At 36.7% G+C, this 21,841-nt stretch overlaps 1 protein-coding gene across 15 annotated transcripts in view; it reads left to right on the top strand.

The window, feature by feature from the left end:
* Positions 1-21,841, top strand: part of LOC149797874 (exocyst complex component 1-like) — a 169,353-nt gene that overhangs the window by 63,362 nt on the left and 84,150 nt on the right. For 14 of the 15 annotated variants that reach the window (XR_016421906.1, XR_016421905.1, XR_016421903.1 and 11 more), the window contains exons 10-13: positions 911-1,020; positions 3,457-3,606; positions 4,032-4,134; positions 15,179-15,345. Coding sequence is in view for 7 of the 15 variants with exons in the window: in XM_089962899.1 (XP_089819025.1) it covers positions 911-1,020; positions 3,457-3,606; positions 4,032-4,134; positions 15,179-15,345 (530 nt within the window). In the remaining 8 variants the exon portion in view is untranslated. The remainder of the gene's footprint in view (positions 1-910; positions 1,021-3,456; positions 3,607-4,031; positions 4,135-15,178; positions 15,346-21,841) is intronic. The other variant, XM_089962896.1, reaches the window with a different exon arrangement.

The raw sequence follows: 21,841 nt of genomic DNA, 5'->3' as shown, positions 1-21,841 counted from the left end.
CTTACAAAGAATAAGGAAACTTTTGTCTTCTATCCTTCTCTTAGGTGAGTATGAAAACAGTGTCCCAGCTTTGATTAAGGTAAACCTGACTTAAGACCACCCCTGATGTATGAATTCTCCTTTATGAAGTCCAGACTTGGTTTGCACCATTAATTTAATAATAGAGTTTCCTATGAAAATAGATCACCTCCCAAGTCATACCTTTCTATCTGTCCTTTTGTTCAGAAGTTTGTATGTTTGACATTCTTTTGTGTACTTGTTGCTGATACTGTATGTTTGACATTTATCAATTGTGTACTTATTTATAATTCTGCATGTTTGAAATGTACCTGAATGTACCAGTGGCCTAAGTGGTTAGAGCATCTGCCTCAGATGGTGGAGGTCTTGTGTTTGAACCTCATGCAAGTCATATCAGAGACTTATAAAAATGGCATTAGCAGCTGTCTCACTTAGCAAGCAGGATTAAGAGGTTAGTGTTATAACTGGTTGGCCTGATGTCAGGATAATGTGATTGGCTGGGACATCATGCTACATGTCTGCAGCATGATGCCCCAGTGCTAGACATCACTACAAACTGTCACATTGCAGACATCATAAGATATGACTAAAACTGTTAAAGCTACATCAGAAATCTGAAACACCTGTGACATGCATCTTTTGTGTACATGTTGCTAATACTGGATGTTTGACATTTATTTTTTGTATACTTGTTGCTAATACTGTATGTTTAACATTTTTTTGTTTATGCTTGATGCTAATAATGAATGTTTGACAGTTATATTTTATACTTGATGCTAATACTGAATGTTTGACATTTATATTTTGTATAATTATTGCAAATACTGTATGCTTGACATTTATCTTTTGTATACTTGTTGCTAATACTGTATGCTTGGTTGTATTCTTTCAGCTCTGAGGAAGATGGCTGCAGTAGATGAACAGCAGAAAAAGTTTGCAAAAATATCAAGTAACTTCGCCAAGAGGCTTGCACATCATTTGAATAATTTCTTTATTCATCAAGTATGTTCTTTTATTTACCTGTATTCCTTCAAGCATGAAAATTACCACTCTGCATACAATTTAACTGAAAAAAAAGTTAAAACTTGTGATTACTGTTCAGTTACATTCAGTAGGGAGTTAGACAATGTCAGTAAATTGTTATATGCCCACTTTAAGGCATAGTTGTTATGTCTCTCTATAAATAGATTGGTTTTAGTCTAATAACTTCATATAGTGCATCATATACTTCCACTAAACTTTGCAGGTTGATTACCTGATAGAAAACAGTATGTGAGAAAGCTTGCCAGTAACTTCTCGTTGGTCGGTGGTTCTTTCCGGGGTTTTCCTGGGTTCTTCCTCCACCATTAATACTGGCCACCATGTATAGCCTATCATGTGCTGAAAAATGGCGTTAAACCTAACAACAACAGCAACAACCTGATAGAAAACGGAATTATCCTATTTGATTTGGGGATGGGGTCTGAAGATAAAAGAAATCAAGGTCCCTTTGAATCTCTAAAGCAGCATTAAATCTTCTGCCTTTTGCTATTGTAGATAGCATAACATTCATAATTAATTTAAGTATTGCAACCTCATCTGTCCCCAAAATATGGAAAACTGCAAAAGTAACTCCTATTCACAAATCTGGTTCTAAGGATGATGCTGATAACTACCGACCAATTTCAATACTACCAAACTTGTCAAAATTGATTGAAAAACATGTCCATGACTCATTCATGTCATATTTAACCAAACACTTGCTGTTACACCCAAATCAATCAGGCTTCAGACAGAACCATTCCTGTGAGACTGCCTTGATCTCCCTAACTGATAAATGGCTTCAAGCACTTGACCAAGGTAGAATAATAGGAACTGTATTTGTAGATTTCAGGAAAGCTTTTGACATGGTGGATCATGAAATCCTTTTGAAGAAACTGAAAATCTACCAGTGTGATGAAAGAACAATTAGATGGTTTACTTCATACTTAAATGAGAGAACACAACATGTTTACATAAATAATGTTCTGTCTGAACCTGAAACAATTAGATATGGAGTACCACAAGGCTCAATTCTAGGTCCACTACTATTCATTTTATTTATTAATGACCTACCACTTTTACTAAGAGACTCAATATCATCTACAGATCTCTATGCAGATGACACAACATTGTCAGACATCCAAAACACAAAGCATGAGCTCGAAATTTCTTTACAGAATGCACTAAACAAACTGGAAAACTGGTGCACATGTAATGGCATGGTGGTAAATACTGGTAAAACTAAAATATTACTTATCTCAACACGGCAAAGAAGGACAAATCTTGATAGTGATGAACTATGTCTGACATGGAAGGATACAAATCTGCAAATAGTCTGTCATGATAGGCTACTTGGTGTTCTGGTAGATAATAACCTATCATGGACTGAACATATCAAACATACCAGTAAAAAAGTCAATTCAAGTTTATGGCTTCTCAGTAGGATAAGACATTTTCTCCCTGAAAGGCACAGGAAACTATTTTATAACAGTTACATACAACCCTATTTGGACTACTGTAGTACAGTATGGGGTAATTCAGATGATAAAAACATAGCAAAGCTGGCACATCTTCAAAAAAGAGCATTTGGGCTAATATCAATCCAGAAAGAAAGCAAGGAAAGTTTAGCTGGTAGGTTAAAAATATTACCTTTTAAAGACCGAATCTGTTTGAGAAAAGCCAAGTTAATGTACAGGATATCTCAGAATAGTGCTCCTGAATATTTACAATCACTATTCCAGTATAGGCTACCTGGTAATACTCCCCACCTGCGATCCATGTCTACCAAACAGTATAAAATTCCCAAACCAAATAAGGAGTTATTTAAAAAAAGTTTCCAATACTCTGGAACTCTGCTCTGGAATAGTATTCCAGCTGAGATTAGAAATGCCCACTCTATTTCCTTCTTCCAAACCCAATATATCCAGTGGCTTCAGAGATGCAGCTCAAATAAATAAATTCCTTTGTATGAGGGCCTCAAGGTAGATTAGTTTTTAGCTAATTGTGTTACCCTCTTTAAATAAGGTCATTATTATTATTATTATTATGGTTGTTGTGCAGTAATATGAGTTCTGCTTTTATACCTTCATCAGACTTTCCTAAATAGGTTGTCCCATAGAATACCAAGAAACCTATCAAATAAGCATAAAAGTCTCAAAATGTTATGGTCACTGTGCCCCACCAGAGCATATTGGTTTTGCTCCATTTAATGCAACAAAATCAAATGACAGTCCTATGTTACATGCTTTGCCAGGGTTGACTTTTGGCAGTATTGTGAAAAGAACATGAACAATAAGGTTTTTCCTCCATGTTCAAAAGTTTTTCATTGTAACAGCAGAAGCTTGAATTGATGCTTATGTTTACCCAATGATAAATCTTGTGAAATTCTGCAATTCTGTCTTTTATTAATCCATGTAGGGAAATGAGCTTGGAGAAACATTAAGTCGACACTCGGGGGACTTGAAATTGCCCCAGCATAACTCCATCCACAGGGATCTGATTCCATATGCTGAACTTATGCTCTGGCTAAAAAATGCTGACATATCTAATTTCAATGAACTTTCCAAGGTAAGTATTTCTTCTTAATATAACATTTATTTTATTGTCCATATTCTAGCAAATATGTATCTCTGCAAAAAAAATAAAAATTTAAGAACTCCTTGGACCATTGAGACATGTACTCAGATAAAGAGAAAATTTATTTTCGCAGACTCCGTTACTTAAATTTATGTTGTGTTTAGCTTGACATTCAGAAGACATCAGCTACTTGTAATTCCTATTGTTTTTCACTCATTTCCATCAAAATTTGAGTTGTGGTTATTGTTTCATGTAGAAGTTTGCCATTGTAGCTTGAAGTTTTCATTATTAAATTACGTCTTAGTAGTTTGGATGAGGTGGTAGTTTATATATATACACTGAAGCAATTTCTACTTTCCTTGCACTTCCCAGCATTATATATGAACACTGAATCAATGATTCCTTATTTTTAACAGGTTTATACTCAGAGTCTAAGTAAACTGTATGTGAGAGAAGTGCAAGATTTTTTTGATTGTGCCAAGCTGCACCTGGCAGGAAAAGGAGATAGAAGTAAGCTGGGTAAGCAAGTTTGTTACTGCGTCTGCATTAGCAAGAGTTAAGAATCACTTCTTAGCTGTGGCATCAGTGGAGGTTTTACAGATGTTAAGATTTTGAGTTAAAGATTTAAAAAGTCACACAAAATGCTTCATACCACTGTTCATAGGTGACATTTGATATTCAAAAAAACACTTGTGGATAAGAGGAAAAGCATCTTATTAAGTCATGAAATCGATGGACTGATGCTCTGATTTGGTTCAGCACATTTGGCCAAAGTTCAGATGTGCTTATAGTATGTCGCTGCATCCATCATCCACCAGTCAACACTTGGTTGTGAATACTCTAGAATGGAGGCTTCATCTTTGGTTCTAATGGTAACAGACCAGTACAGTATATGCAATCTGGTACATCAGACCGTTAGCACAAGTTTGTTATGACTATGCTAGCTAAACTACATGGGGATTGTCATGAAACATTGCACACACATTTATCCCGTGGTCTAATTGGTCTTAAGTAAATTTGGTGTGGCACAGACATCAGTATTGGTGCCATAGTGGCCATCTTGAAAATCTTGTTGTCTGTACTCGTCCAGAACAGAAAGTCATATCAACATTGGGTTTTCACCAGGAGACTTCTTACAATGCCTAGTTGGGCCAAAGGGCTGTTCTATTAAAACATACATGGAACCCAGGGAAGGCACTTTTAAAGTGGGGTACTCACCCATAGATGCAATTTAGAAATTTCTTATCATTTTAACATGAACTCTGTGAAATTAATGTACCCTGGCATATATTTATGAAAAACTGCCTTCCCTGGGTACCATGTATGTTTAAATTGAACAGCCCTAAGTGAAAATGATGCTTATCTGACCTCTAATATAGCCAACATGGTGGGCCTCTTGAAAGTCTATACATTACTCCTTCTCCTAGAGGGATGGTCATATCAGTATGAAGTTTTCACCAAAGGATTTATTATGGTGTCAGGTTGGTCTTAAATGGTGCTAATCAGATATCCATTGTTGCAGCCATCTTGTAAATCTTGTTATTGCTACTTCTTGAAGTAGGATATTGATGTTGATCTATTAACAAAAGATTTCTTATGTCTAGTTGGTCCTAAATTTAAACAGAGCCAATTTGACATCCATTGTAGCTACCATGATGCCATCTGGGAAGTCTGGTAATCTCTACTCCTCTTCATTGGAAAGTCATATCAAAATGGGCTTTCCACCAGAAGACTTATATAGTTATCCAGTTCATCCTAGATGAAACTGATGCAGCTTTAACATCCATTATGGGCACCATGCATCCATCTTGGAATTCTTTTTATAGCTGCTCCTGAATGGATGGTCATATTGACACAGGGTTTTCACCAAGACTTCTTATTATATTTAGCTGAACCAAAATGAAAATGGTGTTGATCTAACATCAAAGATTACTGCCATGATGGCCATCCATCTTGAAAATCTTGATATAGCTGCAGCTTCTGGATGGATAGTTACATTTGCTTTGGGATTTCACCAAAAGACTTCTGATGATGACAAGTCGATCCTGACTAAAATGATCAACTTTTACCAATCTTAACATCCAATATGGTTTCCACAACTGCCACTTTGGAAATCTCATTATCACATTAGAATATCAGTGATACTTTTCATTTTCAGCTGTTAAAAGAAGAAATAGTCTTAGTTTGGATTCCTGAAATTTGTTTTCATTCAGTAGAGCATCAGTCTCTTTGAAAAACTTTAATTGAACAGATTGTGTCCAAAATGGGTTGGTCCATACTACATTACCCAGGTTCGTGGAAATCATGTTTAACGGAGGGATTGCAAGACAAATAATCTTGTAAAGTCTTTTGTCTTTGCAGCAGGCTTAATGAATATATTTCTTCTGATCTAAGATGAACCAGTACACCCGATCGTGGCATAAATAAAGGGAATTAAATCTTGAGTTAATCCTTGATACAGGTACCGAGACAGATTCTACCGTGCAACTATGTGATTTAGATTATGAACCTAATGTACATCAGAAGTTAGAGCAGCAGTCATACTAAGGCCCTTTATTTTCCTGGCAGAGAGACATTCAGGCCTACTTTAGACAAGGTTTTGTGCTGTAAGCCTGTTAGAGGTACTCAATCATACCAAGTTAAATTAGGTTAGAGAAGGAAGAATCTTCTAATTTTATGTTTCATATACATAATACTCTTAGGGGAACAAACAGACATAAACACAGACTATATTAATTAGTAAACCAAACTGAATGAATCTGCTGATTCCATGCATATGATAAAAAACATGTTACACACTAAAATGACCTAAACTGTTTTTTCCTTTTGGGTGTCTATGTCTTTGTTCTGTGTATGTGAAAAGCAACTCATTGCAAGCCGAAAGCAAATTTTTGTCATCAGAATTTAACAAATTATACAACTTATCATTATGACCCTTTGGTTTTAAGGTTTCTCTGTCAAATACATTTTCTGATAACATCAGGGTTTCTAGCTGACAAATTCCAGCCTTACATGAAAGATGAAAAACATCTGTATCCAATAATAAGACAAAGGGAAGTAACTCCTCCCGGGTAACTCCCCTTTATATCTGCTAAGTGGTTATTGGTATCATAGTGTAACTAGTTTTAACTTTAGCTTGCTGCTGTCAACAGTGACCTACTGGAATCTATATAAATTTCTTAATTTCATTGATCCACTTTTTCTTTTCATTGGTATAACAACTGGGAGCAGTGTTATATATTGTGCATACAATGTTAATGTGATTTCCATTAAATTTATTAGTATGTTTGCACTCATCATTACATTCATTATTGTTCATGGACCATGTCCATGTCATTCCAGTCAGTAGGACATAATAATTTTTATCAGTGGAATTGTTGTGCGCTGTTATATGTCAGTTGTTTACAGTTATGTTTCAGTTGTTGCACATTTAACTCATCTTGGTAATACAAGTTCACCACTATTTTAACAATTTATATATATATGTTTTATGCACTAGCTCGTTTGTTATTATCTTATATTAGCCAATTGCAAAATATGCAGACAATTCAAGATCATGTTAGCAGGCTCTAGTAGTGCATGAACCTTTCTCAGTCAGTCAGGTGCCTGAAACTTTCTCACCCCACTGGTACAGGTCACATACTGATATGTATTATCTAGTGATACTAAGTCTGGATAAGGATATCTGTGCCTTCAATATGTCTTCACCACTATGTCACAAAGTGGACAGACATATGTTTAATTCTACATCAAAGCCGGTCAGGAATATCATGTCAGCTTCCTGCATATTTTGATCTCACATCACTAGTAATATTTTGTCAAGCTGAAAAGTGGCCATGCATGGGATTCCCTGAGCCATATCGCCAGTTAATAGAGCTGCTCACCATATGATAGCAAACACCATTATGACCTCAAGATAAGTTTGATTAGATGTAACACATTCCAGCATTCCTTTTCTTTTAAACCACACCATACGGTGCCCCTGCACTTCTTCGCCTTCATCTCTCCAGTTCTGTTCAGGATTTAATTGGGGATGTGAGAAAGCTTCGGTGCAAGAGTTGCCCATTCAGTTTTCAGTGCAAGCTCCTATCTCTGCCCTACCCCATCAGGAAGTGTATGAGAGAAAATATGATCATCTCCTGAAAGACTACAGTGGCATCTCTCAATAATGGCAGATCTTTTTTTGGTTAAGTGACTTATAGGCAGTTATATGTCCCTCAGATCTCATTCATTTATATCCCTCTGCTTTCATCAATGCCCTTCATGCAACAGACATGCCCACAAAAATTGTAGTGACTCTCACTGCTCAAAGTGTTGGATTCGCTGTTATTCCATTTGTGTCAGGAAAAACTCCTTCATGTGTGGCTCTTGTCAGGGATGATCGTGTGAAAAGAAGTTCAGAGCTAGAACAGCTGCTACTTTCATTATTGAGTGCTCCTAAGTCAAGTCTGTAAAAATACTAAAATTGCGTCAATAGAATTTTTTCTATATTTTGTTAAAATTACAGCTAGGATAAGCTCTCAAAAGATATTTTTACTAAAATTTTACTTTGCATTATTAACCAATTATGGACCACCAAACCTATAAATACTGTATTATTTGTTCACCTATTTCTAGACTGGTTCACATTTCTTCCATGTAATTAGCACCGTGTGTCCTATAAACGAAAGGAAAAAAAATTCTCATAATAAAAAGGTTTTAATAATCTCAGTAAAAGCAGGAAGGGACACAAATAGGTTTATTGGACATCACATGTCAATTTGAGTATGTCACATGGTGGGTGATATGATTGCCATAATGTGAAATGAAAAAATCCAAGGATTACTTGAAGTTGAGAGATAGCATCAAGCCATTGAACTGCATAGGGTTTGGAACTGAAGTTTGTGCAAGGGTGCTAGTGATAAATAAGGTGTATGTATACTTTACAAACTTTTCAGATGAACGTAATGTTTACTGTCGATGCATCAGTTTGGAATTTAACTATTTATATACACATTTTCCAACTTGACAATAGCAGTACATGATATTATGTTGCACCTCACTAAAAAGTGGTCAATCATATGGAAAAATATCAGCTGCCTTAATGAGACAATCTTGTTAGGGTTGGCAGGTCTGCATCTAGGATACTGGTGGCTACCTGAATGTAAAAAGGGGAGTTAACATGTGAGAGTTACTTACCTTTGTCAATATGTTATTTAGACAGAAGAGGTTTTTTGTCTTTCTGGGAGGGCGTTATTTGGAATTAGCTGTGTGTAATCCTAACGGTAATGTCAACAGATGAGAATTATCAGATAAGTCCTTTTATTATTAAGGTTTAAGTTGGTGATTGGTTTTCTCTCTTTTAGAACACTTGACATTTAACATGCAGTGTTTGGCAGTATCTGAATTTGCTGAGTATTAAAATAATTTTTTACCCAGAACACAGGAAAAGGATAAAGTTATATTTAATTGCAGATATTGACATAGGTAGCAACTGAAGTGTATACACATATTATGGGGAAGAGTTTTTATATCAGCCTAAGCTAATTCATTATTAGGGCAGCAAGATAGGAGGGAATGGATTGTTACAATAGTTGTAATGTGAGAAGACAGGAAATTTTTTCAAGATTATAAAGGTGTATATGGAAGCAGATGTGACTAATGAAGTATTCGTCTGACCAGGCAAGACAAAGTTTTGTGGTAAAGGTCCATGTAATGTCTGATTGTCAGAATTGTAGAAATATCTGTGACTCAAATTGTGCATGTCCTGCAAGGTCTGCTTTGCTTGCATTATAATGCATATTTTAATCTTCAGTCATTCAAATGTATATGGTGGTCCTATATAGAAAAGATCTTAATGATTTATGGACACAATGCTGGCAACAATTAAAGATGGACACAATTGGTGAACACCATTAGTGATGAATACAGTTTGTGGTGACATTATTTGTGTGCTAATTAAGTTTTTCCTGTCCACCTTGATCTTGTAACTGTTTTAGTGTCATTTAAAACTAAGATTTATATATTCTTTTACAGATATGGAGTTACATAATGGGATCACAAAGTGCAGTAATGTTAAGTTGGTCAATTTAGATACATATATATGTGTATAGTACATTGTATGAAAAAGTGCATTACATTTCATTTCAGTAAGCTACAAAAAGAAAGTCTATTATTTTATACAGTGTACTATATTTTAAGAATTTCTGACCTATTATGTTAGGTTATATATCCATACTGTACCGTGAATTATATCAAGTTTACATAGCAAATGTAAATGAAGGAGGGGTACATATAACCAGGGGGATTTTATCATGAGAAAAAGTTATGTATGTAGTGTTGCAGTAGATAATTCAGGATAAATTGAATAAACCACTTTAGCAATAGTTGTGAAGGAGGAATTTGAAAACGTATCATCATCATGGAGGTCTGAAAACATAAGGATTATGGAGTTAGCAAATATTTTGGGATAGAGGTCATGATTCATCTATAATATTTTTGGGGGGGCAGCATTTAAGTAATGGGATGGTTTATAGGGCCTTCCATTCAAAGGTAATGGTTGCCCAATCATATTCTGTATGCAAGGGATGTAGGTGTTGGTATGTCTTTGGGTATATTTTGTAATGGTATATATTGATAGATCGAAAGAATAAGAGGGAGATAACCAAGATCTTAAGTAACTTTTATAGATTAGATAGGTGGCTGCTGTATAGGTGCAATAGGTTTTATTTCTTTTCCTTGACCCTATTTTGGGGGTGTTTTCTTGAAAATTTGTCAAGAATGGAATATTTTGAGAATTTACGAAGGTAGTTTGTCATTGCTTGTCCTCATATGCTGTTTTGGGAATGTTCTAAAAACTATGACAGCTAGATATGTAATAAATAAGCTTCTGCTTTTTTCCTCTGATCCTTTTTACAGAAATTGTTTAAAAATAAAAATTGTCACAAAGTTGTATTCTGAAATTGAGTTCATTTTCATTTCTCCCACATTAGTGGAGGATTACGTTTAAACTTTGGAGGCAATGTAGATGGTTGCTGTAAATTTACAATTAGGATTTAGCTTTTTATATACAGTAGTCCCCCTCTTATAAGGCCACCCCTATTGCAGCAGGGAAGTGGCCTTATAATGAGGGTGGCCTTTCTAGAGGGGGATGACAAATGTGAATAGTAAATACAATGAAGAAAGTCACAAGTACATTTAATTCTAAAACATTTAATATTTTCATTAAAAAATCACATGCATGTTGTGAAATAAATGTAAAACACACTGTTTCATCATTTTCAAAAGAATGTTATGAATAACCATTGATATAGTTTTAAAACTGTCTTTATAATTATGTTACAAAAAACATCATCTGTCACTTTGTTGGTAACAGTCTAAAAAACAAACCAGTCTCGTCACAATTAAAAATATCCTTTCTGTCATATCCCCTGCATATATCATTTAGTCTTTTGTTCCAGTCTTCAACAACTTCATTATTAACATCAGCTGATTCTCCACTAAGGACAGAACACTTAATATTGTGTCGCAATTCAATTGAAACTTGTGCAACCATCTATTACTTTTGGTAAAGTCGTCATATGCCAATTCAGCTGACAAAATTGTTGCTTTTTCTTGTCATTCAGATCAGGATACAAACATCTCCTGGCTCAAAGTCTTCCTTTCTCCGTCCATTTCACCTTCCCACTTGTGCAGAATTGTTTCCTTATCTTTCACGATATTGTTTATCTGAGTCTTTCCAACATTAGTTTGGGGCCCCGAGTGGCCGAGTGGTCTAAAGCGCTCACCGTTACGGATCACTGCCATCTCACCTCTGTCTGCGTGAGTTCGAGTCTCAGCCTCGGATAACGTTGGTACGTGAGAAAGCCTGCCAGTAGCTTATCGTGGGTCGGTGGTTCTTCCCGGGGTTTTCCAGGGTTCTTCCTCCACCAATAATACTGGCCGCCATGTATGGCCTATCTTGTGCTGAAAAATGGCGTTAAACCCTACAACAACAACAACCAACATTAGTTTTCTGCAAGGATCCTTGACCCCCCCCCCCACCTCTTGGTCAGTTGAATTAATTTCACTTTCTCTTTTAAACTGATAATTTTTCTTTTCCTCGATCACATATTGATCTTTTTGCAGTAAGTTATTCATGTTGCCAACTACAATACTGATAAAACAATTTTTTATGCATCTAAACAAATTACCATGTGTTTTTAAAGGAAGTGATCTTGTCACATGATTCGTTAGTCGCAGTCTGGTACCCTATTGTTTTTATACATTTCTTTACACAAAGTGAGAGAAGCCAAAACGGCTTCGATATGTACCATTAACGTCACGCAGATTTGACCTCGTGGCCATTAGGATTTGTAATTTTGACAATTATTGTCAGTAGTAATAGCCACTAATTATCAAAGTGAACAAGCTCAACATCTTACTAAGGGAAGCCATGAAGGCTATCTAACCATTTTCCTGCTGACTTCTGTATTGTACATCGATACTGCCACTTCTCAGCTGTTACTACTGTTCAGTAATTGTAACCTTAACAATTATCAGAGCCACTAAACTGGACATCTTATGATAACACAGCAGTAAGGCTAATTGGATTACATGTACTTACCCTTTTGTATGGATTAAAATTTGAGTCTTTCTCGGCTTTATGGAATAAATGTGGCTTCTCGTGAGGCGTAAATGATATAATATTAACCTTAGTGGTACATGTACTTTAGTCAACACTTCTTTCAGTAACAAAAACCTCACATCAGGAAACAGAAATCAGATTACTTAACACACGTTATGAATAAAATACTGGTTTTGGATACAAATTAAAATAAAATGCGGCCACTTGTGAGTGGTAAATTTTATATTATTGCACTAATATGCTGGCCACTGGTTGCGTTAGCCGGGTGGCCTTTCGTGAGGTGTATTTTTGACCACAAACTCGTCGGTGCCAACGGATTCTGGCCGTAAGGAGCGGGTGGATGCTGGTCGGGGGGGGGGGGGCCGTTCAAGAGGGGGACTACTGTAGTCCATTTTTGGAGAAACTTAAAGAAAATATGTCAGATGAGGGTATTTTGGGAAAATTGAGTTTGTTGTCACTTCTCCCAAATCAGTTGGAGGATTGAATTAAATGTTTTTAGGTTTTATATGTGGTTGAAGTAGATGTGCAGTAAGATTTTACTGTTTTCTTTGGTTCATTTTGGGGGAAACATCAAGAAAAATTTCAGAAATGGGGTATTTAGGAAATTCAGTTTGACATTGGTTCCATTCACATCGGCTGAAGGTTTGTACAGACTTTGCAAGCAAAATGTTTGATGTAGATGTACAGATTTTGCTTTTGTATTCTGGATCACTTTTGGAAAATGTCACAGAATAAGGCAAGAAATAACATGTTTTTACCTAAGAACAATTTGATCATTTTCATCATACATGCGTATGTTACCTAGGGTGGAGGGGGCTCCAAGTGGCCGAGTGTGTCTAAAGCGTTCACCGTTATGGATCACTGCCATCTCACCTCTGTCTGCATGGGTTTGAGTCTCGGGCTTGGCCAGTGTGGGTATGTGAGAAAGCTTGCCGGTAGCTTCTCGTGGGTCGGTGGTTCTTTCTGGGGTTTTCCCTGATTCTTCCTCCACCATTTATACTGGCCACCATGTATAGCCTATCTTGTGCTGAAAAATGGTGTTAAACCCTATAACAACAACAACAACCTAGAGTGGATAATTGTTTTTCTAGTTAAGTGACTAGTTAAGTGACTGAGCTAACATGCATCTCGTCGTAGCTTGCTTGCAATGAGAGACACAAAAAGCACAGTATGCACAGGTATTTTACCACTGCTAATACTCATTTTCCTGTAGATCTAAGGCAGGTTTCTGTTCTAATCGACACATTGGTCTTTTGGGATCTTGTCAAGGAGTGTATGCTCTCCATTTCATTCTACAGCCATAGGGCTGTGTGTGCAGGTGTATCAGGCTGTCGTCTGGCTGTTTGTATGTCCGTCTGTATGGGGATGGAAGCATGTGCGACCATCAAGGCCATACCAGGACGGAAGTGTTGATCTGTAAACTTGTGTGCATGGTGGATCCATGAAGGGGGTGTGTTTCCAATACAAGTGTGGGCTAACCCAAGAATTCAGGAGAAGTGAGGTTTGACAATGGACATGTGAACCAGGTCAGAATTTCTCGTTTACAAGGTTTACAAGTATTTAAATCAGTCATACATTGTTATGAATCATACATGCTGTACAAATGACTATGAGTCATGAGTCATATGTTTGATACAATTGCTGTGTTTATTATTACAATTGATCATGTTTGTTTCAGTTGATTATGTTGTGTTTCAATTGAGTACATGGAACATATGTTGTGTTTCAATTGAGTATATTTGAGTTACACCAATTTGCACGAGATTATATAAATCTTACATTTATTACATGAGATTATATGAATCTTACCTTTGTTACATGAGATTATATGAATCACATCTTGATTTTACTATATCATGTGTCTACAATTTTTTTGAATATATGAATCACATTTTTGTTTCCCCATTTTTGAATGATTATATGAATTATTTTTGTTTGTCATAAGGTTTCATAAAGTAACAAATTCATTCACATATAACAATTGTTTGTGTGAAGTAATTGAATGAGTCGTATGTTTAGAGCTTGAAAGAATCACACTGTATATGTTGTAGGGAATATACATATATTTATTAATTCATTTCATAAACTTCCATCTTTCAGCACATTGTGTTTATGTTGTCATTTAATCCAGGCATCCATTCAGATCAAATCCTATTTCAGAGAATTTCTTGAAAAATTGTCAGAAATGGACTAGTTGTAACAAAGCTAATTAAAATAAAAAAGAATCAGAAATTTTGCATTGATACTGTTAGATGTTTGCACATGAGCAGAAAATAGTTTGATCTATCATTGCTCCAAATGTTTTGGGTGGCTGGATGTATGTTATTTGCCATATTGTAAAAAAGAAAACATGCTAAGAAGAACATGCCTGAATTGCATGGATTTGCTTGTCTGTAACATTTGGTTGAATAAATGTTTTTAATATCAGTAATACCATACCTGTTGCTAGTGCATTGCTAGTACGTTTTCCAAGAGGAAAATACCCAACCGAATGACAAAAGTTCTATCCTTCCATTAGGGTGAACCAGAATCTTCCAGAACAATCGTGCTGGTCTGATCCAGTGTTCTGGAAGATATTGGTTCACCCTAATGGGAGGACAGAACTTTTGCCATTTGGTCAAGTCATTTTCTTCCAGGAAAAGGACTAGGTATGCAATAGTAAGAAGTAAGTATTACATCATTAAAATCAGTTTTACCTCCACCCCCCAGGGAAAAAGCTTTATTTTTGTTTACTCATACATCTCAAAAAATTATTATTAAAAAGTTCACAAAATAATTAAGACAGTTTGTTGTGATTCCAGGAAACATAGAGAACTATCCACTTATGTTTGATATTAATCTGTTTTTAGCTAAACTAGTTGAACATAGCTGTTGCATGTGCCTGTTATGTCAAATGCATATAAAAGGAGTTATAACATTAACAAACACATATAATTGAAGATTGGTTTTTTTATCCAGGAAGTGCAGGAGGAAGTTTTTCTGGCTCAAAACTTTCTGGATCCTCCACCAGCCTCAACAAGTACATAGAAGCACGTGGTCGATCATCCTCTGTGCAGAGTATTGACTCTGTGTCACTATCACATGGCTCCAACATTAACCTGGCTGCAAGACATCTCTTTGACCAGGTAATATTTAGCATAACTTTCCAAAAGAACAGCCTAAGGGCAAGGATAGATTAGACAACTGCGTTTTCTCTTTTGAATGCTTTCCCTGGTCACATCAACATTAGGAATATAAGCCCTCCTACCTCCTGAATCCAACCCTCCCTAAGACAAAAAAAACGCCCTTTCTATCTATTTAATATAAGCAAAGGACAATAACTCTTGTCCATTAATCCCCTTGTTGTCCTAAGGTGGTGCTATACAGTTTCGCATTTTCCATAGGGTTAAGATTTTAAAGAAAAATAATTTCCCCGGCTTTCCTCACTGGTTATACTGGCTATTTAAAAAAGACTTTGTATATCTTAGGTATAATTAAAAGAACCTTTAATTCCCTTTATTTTGATGTATGATTGATGGGTGTACTATGGGTTATAGAGTATACAGCTTGGCCTTACTTCAAATGTGAACCTTTCAAAAAAGTGCTAGCTCTACTTGGTCATTTTCACTTCACTTCAGAGGTAAATTATATAAAAAAAGAGCTGATAACTTTTTTTTACATTTTACATATTTGGTAATTCATTCATTGCACATCCAGAAGCTGGTATTGTCTAGTCTGGCAAAATTCATTTTCCCTATTTTAATAGCTGCTATGTATAGTGTACTTTAGACTAATTCAGGCTGATTTTTTAACACAAGGGAGCAGTCATTTTAGTTAGCAGTGTGCTTAAATCATGTAAAATTTCCAAAAGTACAATATCCAAAGAAATATCATCCACATTACATTACTGTAGCATATAGGTATGCCAACATTCTCTCCATTAAATCATGTAAAATTTCCAAAAGTACAATATCCAAAGAAATATCATCCACATTACATTACTGTAGCATATAGGTATGCCAACATTCTCTCCATTGTGCATGTTTTAAATGCAAACTACTTCACCTTACATATGTCACTCTCTCTAAAGTACATTAATTGGTGAGCGCCCCCTAAGGTGGCACTAATTTTAAGCTTTTGCTGTGAACTGAAAACGTTCACATCCCCTCGCGAATTCCACTGGAAATCTGTGCTACTTTTCATCTATACATTGCAGATTTTGTTATTTTTGGATTTATTAAGGATTATTCAACAGGTGGTATATATTAATTTTAATTTTGACCATAATTATGTAATATTTTTAACTTATGTAGACTTAGTTTCTGCATTCTCTGACCACGTGGCCCTACATGTCTACATTGCAATAGAATGTGTTGAAGTTCATGTTCGTGCAGTCTCTATTTTCTCATCCCTGGTATTGCAGTTGTCTCCGGCATTCTTAACACAGTTAACCATGGACTTCTTTTTCTTTCTTTGTCATTTCAAAATTAACTATGACAACTAAGTAAGCTAAATGCAAGAATTCAAAGCCAATATTAGCTGCATGAAGCTTGTGCACCATTTGGTTGGAGAATACTTGATTGACATTTGTAAGGGAAACTGCAAGAAATGGAGTGGTGATGGGAAATCAAAGGACTGGGAGTGCTGATGTTTTGAAGATTCACCTTATATTAAGCCTTTGGCCAGCCTGGTGTTAGATGCCATTACATCTGGGGGAATGGAGGAAGCTGCAACTTCACATCCACCATCTTCACCGTTACTGGAGTTACAGGTGCATCATTTGCATGCATGCCAACCATTACGCTTTTGGCGTAATCATTATTCTTTATTTCACTAAATTATGCCTTACGTGTAAACATATTCAGATTACTCGTTTTTAGTATGTCCCTCTCCCAAAAAAATTAATAATTTGTTTGCTTATTTTTATGAACATCCCATTAATCTTTCAAACCGTATTCTAGAAAAGACGGCTTCTACGTAACTACGACATAAGAGTACACTTGTCCGGAGCCTTGCATGCACTTTTCCGAACAGTACTATGTTCTATTTATAGCATATGCCCTATTTCCAAGAAACATTCTGGTTTTACTTTCAAACTTTTGACCTCGGTTTCTATTTATAGCAGCTGTATGGCTTAGTTTGGAGAGAACAGACTGGTTTTCTAATTTGTAATCTTTGCTTGGAGATTCTTTTTTCTAATTCATATCTGATACAGAACCAGTCTGTAGGTATTTGGCGCTAAAAGTCAAGTCAGATTTATTCTAGTATATGCGTGTGTTAGAGCAAAAATGGTTTTCAAATAATTTCACAGATGGATTAGAAAAAGATGAAAAACTGATTCAAAGATGAAGACATAAATTACACAATACAGCGTTCCATTCTAGGGCAGCTTCCCTCAAACTGCAGGCTGTGTGGAAAGGATTTTAATATTGGTCATGATGGTAAAACAAAGAAACCTTGAATTTGCTCGTTTTTACTAACTCCAATACTAAGGTAACTTGTAACTTCTTCTTTAAAGCAGAACTAATAAATGCAGAGGCGTTATTTACCAAGTTCTTAAAAGAACACGGACTACCCCTAGCAGTAGAAGACTAGATTCATAGCTGCCAACCCTCACGAATTTGGTGTGAATTTCACGACGTTTTCAGCGATTCATGAATTCACGCCATAAGACAAAAATTCACGAATTTTCCGATCCTCAGTTATTTTAAATCTTTAATAAAATAACCGATTTCCCTTAATCGCTAGTCATGATATTCGCAGTTGCCGAAACGGTCCGGTACCACTGGTCACGATATTAGTAGATCTACAGCCGATTAGTACAGTTGGCCCGGTCGCAAGCATTTTAGCCTATTTTAATCTATATGTATAAGAGTAGTTTTACAAATGCTTTTGAGAGAAACTGGGGCCTAACCAGAAATTTGCTCCGTGCATGCGTCAAAACACTGATTCAAGTTACTGTTCAGCATCGCATGTAGGATTTTGAAAATGTCTTCACCGCCAAGGAAAAAGAAATGTATTACTCAAAAAGTGAAGTTTAATTTGGAATATATCAAAAATTGGCCGTGCATTCTGCCATTAAACATTGATATTCATTCATGCTTTTTGCACTCAGTGTGCCATCGCAGAGACGATGTGAGGAAGAATGTCGGTTGCAAAAAACACGCAGAAGTTGGGAAAATTAAGAATTCGCAGATTTCAGCTCTGGAATATTTTAAACCATTGGTGGAAGACCCGCAGGCTACCAACGCTTAAGCATTATTTGTGAGTTTTCTTGTGTCAAACACAATCTACCTTTATCAGCTGGAGACCATGCTAAACATTTGTTCTGACATATGCTCCCGGACTCGAAAATCGCTTCCAAATTTTCCTGTGGAAGAACCAAAAATTCTCAGCTCCTGTGCATTCCTCACAGCAACAGTGACAGCGAAAGAGTATTTTCTTTAGTGAGGAAAAATAAGACAGACTTTAAGGCCTCCTTAGCTGCAGAAAATTTGTCAGCAATTTTAGTCCCCAAGATCAACCAGCAGTTGAGGAAGTTCAAGTCTGCCACAGTATCATGTCTTGATAAATAAATATTTCTGCATATATATAGTGTTTTATTTTTATTTTGCGAACTTAATATAGTGTAGTATTGACGGTCGGAGTAGTCAGAGTGGATGGAGTTATTGTCATAGTATTATTCACGAATTCGTGTCCAAATTCATGACTTTTTATCCTTATTTTCACTAATTGTGAGCCTGGTAGGTTGGCAGCTATGTACATTGGTCCTTTGTTCAAACGAATGTTTCCTGATTCCAAAATTGCAGAAAATATGCATCTGCAAGAACAAAATCATCTAATATTGTTAGGTGTTTAGCACAATATATTTCGCTTAAAATTGCAGAAGCCATGAAAATTGGTCCGTTTGGTATTGCAACAGACAGGAGCTGTGATTATGATGACAAAAAGTTGTACCCAGTCTTTGTAAGAGATTTTGACAATGAAAAGGGCAAAGTCAGAGTGCTCTTCTTTCATTACCAGAATTAACAGTAGATTCCACTGGAGAAAACATTTTTTATTTGCTTGATAATGCTTTGAATAAACATAAGTTGGCAGAACTGTATGGGGTTTTCAGCTGATAATGCATCAGTGATGACTGGAATTTATTTCTATATTTTGAAAAATGTCTCCATCAGTGTACAAATCAGGTTTTCCCTGTCATATGATGCACCTTGCTGCAGGAAAGGCTGCTGATAAATTATAAGGAGAACCCCTGAAGTATCAAGTTGGCATTCTACCTGACAATGTACCTCATGCAGACAGAGTTGCTGTGCAGTGCCACCTTATTTCCCAGCTAAACGATCCAATAACTGGAAGATGTATGTTTCCTCTTCTTTGTCAGGTTATGAAAGGAATATTGGTTCTTTACCATTCTTATGCTGACTGTGAGAGATTGTTTAGTATTGTTAACAAAAATAAAACTGAATTCAGATCCAGGCTCTGTAACCAAGCACTTGGATCTCTGCTGGTGTGCAAAACATTCATAATCTCAGCTGGTACAAAGTGTTTTGAAATGCAATACGAGACTTGCTTTTTAAAGCTCAAAGTGCTATGTATGAAAATTTGAAGCAGTAATTGATGTTTAAAGACCAGAAGGGGTAAATAAATCATTTTCTACATTCTTTGAATTTTATTATGTTAAATGTGGAATACTCTTTTTCTGCATGGATTACTCTTTTGTTTTGTCCACTTGGATTATACATTTTCCTCGCCAGGGGTTGGCATGTATGCATTTGGTATGACAAGCAACAACAGAGTTGATTAGTTTGCCCAATTTCTCTTTCCTTCCATCTTCTTTTGTTTTAGTCAAGAATTTTGACACTTTAGGAGAGTTTCCACCCAAATCTAGGCAGCCCAGGTGGTGTAAATCCCCGCATGTCTGAACTTGGCCTTCAGGAGTTTATAAACAAATGAGCCATGCCATCTAATGGCACATCAGTTCTGATGCCATTTCAGCTACAGATTATGCCATCCAGTCGCCCAGCGTTCTTATCGATACCATCTAGCCACCCCTCAGTTTTGATGCCATATTGGCTGCTGACCATACAGTCCTGCCCTCTGGCTCTTGATCCATGCCATTCACTGTCAGTATGCCTTCCATTATATATTGTTTTATGCTTCATCAAGTTGAGCCATGGAATGTTAACATTACTGATAGATCCATCTTTCCACCTAACAATACCAATACTCTGGCAGTACAGCCATCTACACTGCAGTCTGTATGCCCCAACAACCATACTGGCTGTTTTTGATTTTGACAAGCCAACCGTATCGACTTAGCAACTAAATCCTACAGATATGGTGAGCCATTTACTCAAAGCTTACTATCTTGGATGGCACCATGACAGTCTTGGAGATTACGGCCATTCCTCATCTATGCTTCCAGGAATGTATTACATGGATATTGATCTTGATCCCGATCAGGACAACCTGTACACTGAGTGTGGGGATAACCGTGATGATGGTTCATGCTCAGATCCCACCATCCCACCACAGAGCTGACTAAGTATAGCTTACAGGCAACAGCAGAGGAATTTATGGGGTTTTGATAAGCTCAGAATCTCTGCCACCTCACCTCGTCTACAGGGTGAAGGCCTCGGGTGCTTTTGGTGATAAGGAAGTTGACCCTTCCTTTCATCTTCCCCAAAGTCTTGACAACTCGAGGAAATTGCAGAGTCAAGATTAGTGACCCAGGCAATTTCAAAGCCTTTTCTTCAGAGAGTCAGCATCCAGAGTCCTTTGCAATCTCTCTTGTATAAGACCCATTTTGACGCCTTCTTCACAGATCTCCAGGCATTAGGCAGTCAGTCTGACTTTGCATGATTTATTATGGTGGATAAAGACATTGTACACACCACTCTAAAGTTTGTTCGCAATATAGTGGCCACATCTTTAACATTAGACATGCTGTCTCTGGTGATGTTCTGTCGTGCAGACAAGGCTGCCAATGCACATCCTACCCAGACCCTGCGAACCTCCCTTCAGATTGCCTCTGCAGTCGTATTGAGGAGAAAATAAAGTTTCTCTATCCCCATGCCTGCTCTCTCTTGCTGTTGACTCAACATGTCCTTGACTGACTGCAGACAACTATCTGGAAGTTGTCCAACTTTTTTTTTCAAACAGCATTGGATCGATCTCATTCCACCAATCAAGTGGCTGATCCAAATTGTTGCAGATGGGCTTCAGTTCTCATTTTGCCAATCCTCTTCTCTTTTGTCCTCTCTATTCTCTGCGTAAGTACCATCAGATTTGGTAAAGGATATGCTTTTGCAGCATGCAATTTGGATGCTTATTGAGTAGCGGGCAGAAGATATTGTTTGGAATCCACAATCTCCTGAGTTTTCTTACAAGCTTTTTCTGTTCAAGATGACCAGTGGCAAGCTCAGCCCCATCCTCGACCTCAGCCATCTAAATCATTTCATACTTTATCCAAACTTCAAGATGGAGATGTAAAGGTCGGTTTGCCTCTCCATCCATCCAGTGAAATTTGCCATCTGTCTCAAGCTGACGGATGCTTGTTCTCACATTCCAGTCCATTGGCCCTTTTGGAAATATCAGCAGTTTATGTACCGTGGAAATTGGTATCAGCTTCACGCTCTC

Source organism: Sinohyriopsis cumingii, chromosome 6 (assembly GCF_028554795.1).
Source record: "Sinohyriopsis cumingii isolate HCF-2022 chromosome 6, ASM2855479v2, whole genome shotgun sequence".
NCBI lineage: Eukaryota > Metazoa > Mollusca > Bivalvia > Unionida > Unionidae > Sinohyriopsis > Sinohyriopsis cumingii.
The sequence above is the reverse complement of the archived record's forward strand: the minus strand, read 5'-3'. Positions and strand labels throughout refer to the sequence as shown.